At 30.6% G+C, this 9,525-nt stretch overlaps 1 protein-coding gene across 1 annotated transcript; it reads left to right on the top strand.

Moving 5' to 3' along the window:
* The first annotated feature begins 2,277 nt into the window (after positions 1-2,277).
* LOC121978294 lies at positions 2,278-8,270 on the top strand. Its single transcript, XM_042530658.1, has 6 exons — positions 2,278-2,392; positions 2,989-3,188; positions 3,233-3,353; positions 3,525-3,572; positions 7,564-7,658; positions 8,091-8,270. The coding sequence occupies exons 1-6, from the start codon at positions 2,278-2,280 to the stop codon at positions 8,190-8,192; spliced, it is 681 nt and encodes a 226-aa protein (XP_042386592.1). The 3' UTR covers positions 8,193-8,270.
* The last annotated feature ends 1,255 nt before the right edge of the window (positions 8,271-9,525 follow it).

Genomic DNA, 9,525 nt, shown 5'->3' on the forward strand with positions numbered 1-9,525 from the left:
ATTGTGTTTGAGAACGGTCGAGTCCATATTTCGTCAGGTGCTTCGTTTCTACATGTCGTTTCAACGACCCATAGCCGCCGCCGACTTGGAATTTGTAGGAAGCATGACCTTCTCAAAATGTTTAGTAAAAATAGAAGATTTTAGAGGAGGAAGTTCCGAACCTTAGAAGTAATTGCATCGGTACTTCCTTGTGTGTCGGGTGTCGAATTCGGAAGATGCTCGATCTCATCATCGGTGGATTGAATGTTGGGGTCCTCCTCCCGCGGATTCATTATTTGCTTTCCTTTCCGAGCTCGAGATGATGCACCTCCGCGGTAATTGTAAACGAAAGCGTGTAGAGATTAGAGAATACGAAAATGAGATTAAGAGTAGAGAAGATGTGTGTGAAAAATGATGAAATAAGCTCTCTATTTATAGAGTTTTGATAGTAACGGACACTAAATCATAGCCATTGATCAAAAAACGGTCAAATGATCCTAACCGTTGAAAAAAAATACTTAAGGGCCGGGTCCGGGCCAGACCCGGCCCGGGGTCGGGTCTAATTCAAGGAATGTTGGTCCTTATAAAATTATAAAGAAAATGAGCTCTAATGCTTATTTCCTCAATGTACCAACACACATAGGTATTAGCAACATCTTCAACATTGAGGATCTTACCATATACTCTAAACATAAAGATGTAATGGCAAGTAATGCATCTAATGCTTGTCTACCATCAATTTCAAATATTGAGAGAAGAAATTGAAGATGTCGGAAAAGTGAAGCGGTTATTAAAAGTATATTGTCAAATGGAAGGCATCTGAATAAGCATGGATTATTGATGATGAATTTTTATGAAAGATTGCATGCTTTTAACTTGCTAGGGACTAGTTTTTCTTACCCGGGGAGAGTGGATGGAGACAAGTGACAATCTCCTATAGAAACACAATAATAAAGATTCCAAGGCCCAATTTTTAATTTGGCACTCTTTGGAAAATGATAAGCATAATTGGGAATGATATAAAGTTTAGTTCCAAGGTTTGAGAATCAAATTTTTGAAGCGTGAACTATAAAGTCCACCAATTCCAATATTTTAGAAATTGACTTCTTGGGAATTTTCTTAAGTTGTGTGATGTAATCTCCCTAAGGTATGATGCCTAAGAGCGCTTAGGTGTGATACTTAAGTTTCTACAATCGTTGCACACTTTTTTACCACCAAATTTCAGATTCCTACTCTCTTCAGAGGTTCCTGCTCCACAAACCTTCCAAAACTCAAGCTCTCTTAGCTGCATAATCAGATCTAACTTTTGTGGCTCACCTAGTCTTCATTTGTAGGCACATGAAAAATTGATGCGCTTCCCTCCTTTGTGACAAAACTAATTTGTCATCCATATAAACATCATTCTGTTTATAACTATTTTACTTACAACAGACTTCATTATTGTCTTTGCCTTTTTACTTTAAAGCTTAAACATTACTCAGATTTGCTCTTTCTGTATCCTGGTTTAATGACAACTCATCATAAGAGTCTTGTTCATTTGTACTCCTTGTTACTTAAAACTAAAAATTCATGCCAGTATATATCTTCATTGTAAGTACTAGAGCAGCTGTGAAGAATCTTGAGTTGCCCTAGTATTTTAGTATGAAGACAAGATTTCTTGTAACTAGAACCATTTAAGGTTTATCTGCATGGTGATCTGGTTTGTACTCTGCTGACTAATCTTGCTGAGGGAAAGACTAGGTAAGACTTAGTTTTGTTTAGTCTAGGTAAGACTTAGTTTTGTTTAAATTAAAGTACTGAGAGAAGCTTATTGACAGAAACTACTCTGTGCAGTCATATGGAGAATTTATTCTGATAACTCAGAACAATCCTGATCAGAAATTTCTTGGGCAAATATCAAAAAGAGAACACCTTTTTCAAAATGCTTATTGCATGCCTTTTTTTTATCCCTTCCTCATCTTATGCTAAATTTATATAACATACAAATTTCAATCAAAATAATTTTAAAAATTATCTTATAAGCTTTAAAAAGAATATATATAAATCTTAATTTACTTGGATTTTATAAAATTGTTTTATTTATAAAAATATATTATAATAATTTAGTTTCATAAAATCTTTATAAAACTGTGTTATGAATTTTGGATTTTACAACAAGAACAATAATTAAGCCTTGTCCCGGTAGGTAGGGTCAGATATATGAAACCTCCTATGCAGTCTATATTTTATTATATCATCTTCTATATTTAAATAAATTTTATAATATTTTATCATTGCTAGAAGAGTAGTCTTGGCACAATGGTCAAGTTATTGTTGTATGATCTAGAACTCACGGGTTCAAATATCAGAAACAACCTTCTGCAAAGCAAGGCAAGACTGCATACAATAGACCATTTCTCGGGACTCCGCGTTGGTGGGAGCTTCATACACTGGCTGCTTTTTTTATATATATATTTTATCATTGCTACTTAAATCTTCTTTGATTTCCCTTTTTCTCATTTAATATACATATTTGTCATTGACTGACCGATACATTTATTGATATTGGTCATTTAAGTATATATCTGTACCATCTTAAGTCATAAAATTTAGATTTAAAATAAATAAAAATTTAGATTTTATAATATTAAATTTGGGATTTCTAAAATTTTATTGGAAAATTTTGGTTTTTAAAATATTTACAGAATGTTGAAACTAAATTTGGATTTTGTAAAATTAAAATTCAGATTAGTAAAGTATGACATTTATTTGAAAATTTTGAATCTCATATATTCAGAGTTTACAAAATTAAAATTTGGATTTCTCCAATTTGAATTTATTATAAAAATTCATGGGAGGAATGAAAGAGACATACAATAAAATTATAAAAGTAGGGACTCCCTTTTTAATGGTTTTGAAAAAAGGGACACCTATTTGATATCTTTGGTAAAAATGGGTTTCCTGTCGATTATTTGCTAGAATTTCTTTTGCATAGTCATTTACAGTTATGTTATTTTTCTTATGTTCTAGTTCTAAAAACCCATGTAGCGCCTTTATCTGGCAGGATATGTTTGAGTAATTGCAATCTAGGAAAGAACTGTCTATTTGAATTCGAAGACTCTTTAGGGAATGAAAACTTCACAGGCTTTGGTTTCATTGTCAAATTACATACAGTGATTCCGGTCACAGTGTGCTTGTTTGAGCTGGTTTTCTTGCTAGTAAACTGGATGGTATTGTTCTTTGGTTAACTGATCATGAAAAATTATACTTGCAGACATCCTTTCAAGATCTTCTCCAAAAACAGAATGGAGAACGAGCACTATGGGAATACCCTTTTGCAGTAGCTGGTGTTAATATCACATTCATGCTCATACAAATGCTTGATCTTCAACTTGGTTTGTATTTCATCTTATTATAAGTTCACTGGCTTTTTAGCTAAGTAAATTAAGTTGAGCTAGAACTTTATAGATGACCGATTAGAAGCATCTGTTGAAATATAGGACTAATTATCTCTGATACAATAAAATTCTAGCGAGGACACTAATGAACTTTTGTAATGACTGCAGCCAAACCCAGGTCGTTTATTGCAGCTGTCTTTCTGAAGTTACTTTCAGGTACAAATCTGAACTTGTTTTTCGTTTAAGCACTGTAAGTTTGCTCTTGATGATTTTTTTGGCAATTAAATCATACTGTTCAATGCTGAATTTATGACAAAAATCCTTACGAATATATATGTAATGTCAAAGCATAGTGCTTTTTTCTTCTTCTAAATTCTAATGTACTGGAGTAACTGGACTTCTAGGCTTGGTTTTAGTAGTATGACAATAAACAATTTGTTTTAATCCGTAGAGTATTTATGAATCTCCTGAGATCTTCCAATTTGATTTCATTGAAGAGGGAAAGATATTTTGAATTGTTATTGATAAGAGAGGACAAATGTTTTGAAAAGAAGATAAGTGATTGGTTGAACTATCATACTTTGGTTGAACCGGTACCAAAAATGACATCATAAATGCTTTATATTTTTATATATACCAAATATATTTTGTTCTTTATATATTTATTAAAATACTACAAATTTTAAAATGATATTTTAGATCAAAGAGTTACAAAAACTCCTATCACAACACATATACCTTATATTTTATGTTGAAAATTATAGACTAAAGGATAAAATGAAAAACATTCTAATTTAATATAATTCATATGTTGCTCCTTATTTTGCCAACTAGTACATATTTACTGGGCAATATAAAGCAGTTGTTCTAATTTTTCCACCCTATAGTACTCTTCCTTTTCCTATGTATCTTGGCTTTGATTATAACCCATTCCTCCCTAGTTCTCTGAGCCAAGCTTCCTAAGCAATAAAAATGGACTTAGAGAAAAGTGTTATTGCCAAACACTTGACCACCAAAAGAGGAGCCCCCTAGAAGAAGAGCGGAAGCTTGAATCTGTGCAACCAACATTTTTTGTTGGTGCTCCCCAGCTTGGGTCCGATTGATGTGCTCCCATTCTTATATATATATACTCAAAAAAGGATAGTCTGATACACGAAGCTCCTGCTAATGCGACCACATTGGTTCTATTGTACTTAACCTTACCTTGTATTTTGCAAAAGGTTGTTCTGTGATTTGAACTTGTAACCACGAGATCATATGATAGCAATAGGCCAAGGCTCCCCTTTGTTCTTGTATATATACTATTAACTCTTAATAACAATGACACTCTCCTATTAAATATCAAGCGAGAAACCAAGTAAAATCGATAGTACTTTGTGATGTGGATGTCAAGAGGATATTGAGTGAAGTTCTCACATCTACTCAAGAGAAAGAGGATGCTAAATTGGACCTAAATTGGACTTATAAAGTGTTATAGACAAAAGTAAAATTGTGGTTCCACCATCAACCCTTAAGTGGAGATATGCTAGGAAGAGATGTTGGAAGTGACAAATACTACCTTATCTTTAAAATCATGCACACATACAATACCTTAAATCACACACACACAATTTGATGGCAAAACCCTAGTACATTAACTTGAGAAAAAAGAAAGAAAGAAAAATTTGAAAATTATGAAAGAGAAATCCCTCCAATCTCTAGCCCATTTATTTATGTATAATATTGTTTCTTATTTTAACTTTTTCCTCAATTAGAAAATTCATCCCATGTTTTTTTGCTACTCGCTTCCTTTGAAAACCTTTTTTTAAATCTGTAATTTTAAAATTAATATTGATTTGGACATTAATCAGATTTGCACAAACGAGTGATCGATGTTGTTCACATCTTGGCAATCATTGGATTAAATGTGATTCCTCATTGGATAATCTATGCTTGCTAAAACAGTCAGTATTTATTGTTCTGACTCAGGATCCGCACCGATATTCTACTAGCATCGTGATCGTGCAGAGGGTGCTGTGACCTTTGCCCTCTGTGCCACTGCGGCTACCCTCCGCGCCCTCGGGGCCGTGCCCTTGCACCCCTGCGCCCCCATAATGGCCCTACTTGGGGGTGTAGACGGTGCACGCCCCCGTTATGGGTTCACATTTTCTTTTTAAAGATTTTTTTTAAATAGATTTTTTATTATAAATAGTTAATTATATATAATAATTATAAATATAATATATTATTAATAATATACCGTAGCAAGACTTACATATGATATTTGTTGACCTAGGCAAAACTTACGATAGAATCCCAAGGAAAATTATATGAAGAATTTTAGAAAAGAGATGTTAGCATAACGTATATTGAACTAATTAAGGGTATATATGAGAATGTAACAACAAGAGTAAAGACTTTAGGTGGATTAACCGAAGTGTTTTCCATAAAGACAGTGTCACATTAAAGATCAATTCTAAGTCCCTATCTTTTTGTACTAATCATGAACGAACTCATTGGACACATCTAAGATACGATAGTGCGATGCATGTTATTTGCAGATGATATTGTTTTGATAGCTGAGACATGTGAATGAGTAAATGCTAATGCTAGAAGTAAAAGGTTTTAAGTTTAGTAGAGTAAAAGCATAATATATGAAATTTAAGTTTAGTAATATAGACATAATAAGACAATTATTAAGATAATAGATGATGAGTTGTTTTTAATTGAAAGTTTTAAGTATTTAGGATTATTTTTTAAAAGGATCGAGGGATTGAGAACATAGCATACAAACAGGATGGTTAAAATGGAGAGTGTGAGGTGTTCTTTGTGTTCGTAAAGTACCATCAAGACTTAAAGGAAAGTTTTACAAAATAGAGGTTAGACTTGCTATTTATATGGAGTTGAATGCTGGGATATGACTCGAGCACATGGGTAGAAGATAAGAGTTGTAGAGATGAAGGATGTTAAGGTAAATATGAGACATACAAGGATGGACAGAATAAAAAAAGATAATATTAGAGAAATTCGAGGTTACACCTATTGGGGAAAAATTCCGAGAGACACATTTGAGATGATATAGATATGTACTTAGACAATCAATAAATGTTTTAATTAGGCGATGTGAAATTATGACAAATGTGCATATCAAGCAAGGAAGAAAAATACCAAAAAAGACTTAGTTAGCAAAAATAAAACAAGATAAAATTTATTTAAATATAAATGATGATATAGTAGGGGATAGAATCTAATGACGTAGAAGGATACATATAACCAACTCCACCTAGTGGGATAAAACTTGGTTTTTGTTGTATATTATTAATAATAGTTATAAAATCTTAATAATTATTTTAAAATTTTAAAAATTAATTAAATATTTTAAATATTTTAATATATATTAAATATTAATTTTAAATAGTTTAATAATTTTTTAAAATATAATTCTTAAACGTTTCAAATAAATTTTAAATTTACAAATTCATTCAAAAAATAATTTAAACCTTTAAATAATTTTATAATTATCTTCGAACCTTTTAAATAATTTTATAATTTTAGATTTAACTTAAATTTTAAGAATTATTTATTTTTTAAAAATATTTTTATAAAAAATTAATAAATATTACCTTATGAGAAAATATTGAAATATGAACTCAACATTTCAAAATATGGCATTAATAGTGAACATATTTAATAATCAAATATTAATAAAATTATTTTTTAATTAATATACACTTATATTTAAAAATAAAAAAAATACTGAAACTGTATAAGCACACTATAATACGACACCAAAATTGTTTCGTTCCAATCCTATATCAAAACTCTGGCGGGTTGAAATTTTAAACCATGATCTATGTAACTATGTTGTACTTATGTATCTATAATTTTTACATAGTAATTGTAATTAGAGAATCAGTTGATTAAGTGTAACAAATTAGTCGTGTAGTTATCCTTCTATATAGAATCATATAAGTTCCGATGAGGATATCATATTGTTCATTCTCCGTGTTCTCAAGTTGTGTTTAACTTGAATGATCCAGCATCTTCTGGATGATTACTGCAAAGTTATCATCAAGGTGGGCGCGATGCAAATTCCAATCTCTCGCAAATTCTGTCATGTTTCTTAAACTTGTTTTTATGTTGATTAAGAAGAATCATTATACTTTTGGCTTGTTTTTTGATGTTCATGTGTTTACGTACAAAAGAATGACTCTTTCTCTTGTAACAGAGAATGACCAGGCTTTTGACATAATGTACTGCATAACTTTCAAGTTGATGGATCACCAATGGCTTACTATGCATGCCTCGTACATGGACTTCAATGTATGCTATTTCATTCACTATAATAAGAGTTAGATTGAAAGTTTCACCTCCTAAATGTAGGGTCTCTTTATTACGGTTCAGTACATTTGACGTTCTTTGAATTTCAAAATTTACCACAGTATTCTTGAATTATTCAGCAGACTTTTTTTTTTCTTTTCAATTGACAAAAGAAGTAACTAAGTTCAGAGCTAGAAATTGACTGATTGAGCAAAAACAAGTTTGAGAATGTCTTTTTGACTTAAATTTAATCAAACTATAGTATACAGGGGATCCATTCAAGTTTACATTACAATTTCCCCCAACAGATCCCCATAAAATAAACCACTTAAGCCTTTTGATTTTATGGATTCAAGTGACCAATGGAGTCAAACTTTACTTGTCAATTTCAAAATAATAATGATGTTGTACTTATCTGTTAACTGGTTTATTTAGATTGTGATGAAGTCCACACGTCGTCGGCTGGAGCAGGAGCTTCTTCTAAAGAGTGTCAGTAGAATTGAGGACTTACCTTCATATAGGCTCCTTGCTTGTTAGCGACTCTGGTTATATTTGACTTTGAGCAGTTTGATTCTCTGGTTTTGTGGCATGCTAAATTATGCACTTCTGATTACAAAGCTGGGACATTTTAGTCTATCAGTCATTTTCTCTCTGTAATGTTATAGATTCATACTTAACAAGGAATCATTACCTTATAGATGAGCTTTGTCTGTTATATTCATTTTAGAAAAATGATGATATTTTGCTTAATTCTTCGAATAAGATAAAGATGGAACATTGAAAAGCTAAGTTTCCAAGTAGATATTGTTCATTTTCTGTGTTCTTTACCAGGTTGCATTATCATGCTTCTCTTGTGTATCCGCTGCAGATTTTCGTCTGGCTTCCATTCGAATGGCTTAATATGAGTTGGGAATTTTCGCTCCTAGTGTTTCTAGGAGTGTGAACAAGCCGAGACAAGCTTAATTGTGTTCAAGTATATTTGTTTACTTGTCAATCTTATTTATTAAAAATATTATTAAGTTCGAAGAGTTTAAGCTTTCTATTGATCTTAATTAATAGGTCTCTGTATAAATTAAGTTAAATATTTATTTATATAATCCTTGAAATTTATATTATTTTTTTAAACATACAATGAATAATTTAAAATTATAAAAATTTATAAATAATTATAATTTTTATATATTTAGATTAAAAAAAATTACGATTAAATTTTATATAAATTAATAAATAAATTTATTCATGAATGTGTTTATCTGTAGTGTTTATTTGTGTACAGAATAATTTATTTTATTTATTTTTTTATTATTGAATAAATATAAATAAATTTTGTTGGAACATTAATTTTGTTGACTAATATTCGATTTATTTACATTTGGAGTAAAATGTTAATGAATTTAAAATTGCAATATAGAATAGCAATCTGGGTTTCAAAGTATTATAATTAGATGCTGAATGTTGAATTTTCTAAGAAAAACATAAACTTTATGGAGTTTCTATTAGGGATCTCCTCTAATATAATGTATAGATATAAAGTATTTCTTAGATCGACACCATCTATAATCTATAATGAGTATCACAAATATGTAAATTTCAAAATATCAGTTGTATATAAGTACTCATTTCAATTATAGACAAAATAATTATGCTCATTTTAAATGTATCTCACAGTTTGTCTTATGATTTGATGAAGCAAGTTAAATTATGAAATCAATTTATAATCAACCATTAACTAATAAATGAGAAAGATTTTTTTCCAAAGATATATATTCATCGAAAATTAATCTCTTCACCCATTATAATTAATCAGTCATCCTCTAATCAATTAACCATCCTGTGATGACTATTGTATTAGATTTTAGGTATCTTAGTT

Source organism: Zingiber officinale, chromosome 4B (genome assembly GCF_018446385.1).
Source record: "Zingiber officinale cultivar Zhangliang chromosome 4B, Zo_v1.1, whole genome shotgun sequence".
Taxonomy (NCBI): domain Eukaryota; kingdom Viridiplantae; phylum Streptophyta; class Magnoliopsida; order Zingiberales; family Zingiberaceae; genus Zingiber; species Zingiber officinale.

Coding starts and splice junctions, on each gene's coding strand:
- LOC121978294 (XM_042530658.1), top strand. CDS start 2,278: ATGGTCAAGTTATTGTTGTATGATCTAGAACTCACGGGTTCAAATATC. Junction 3,189..3,232: donor TCTTGCTAGTAAACTGGATG/GTATTGTTCTTT, acceptor TTATACTTGCAG/ACATCCTTTCAAGATCTTCT. Junction 7,659..8,090: donor CCTCGTACATGGACTTCAAT/GTATGCTATTTC, acceptor TGGTTTATTTAG/ATTGTGATGAAGTCCACACG.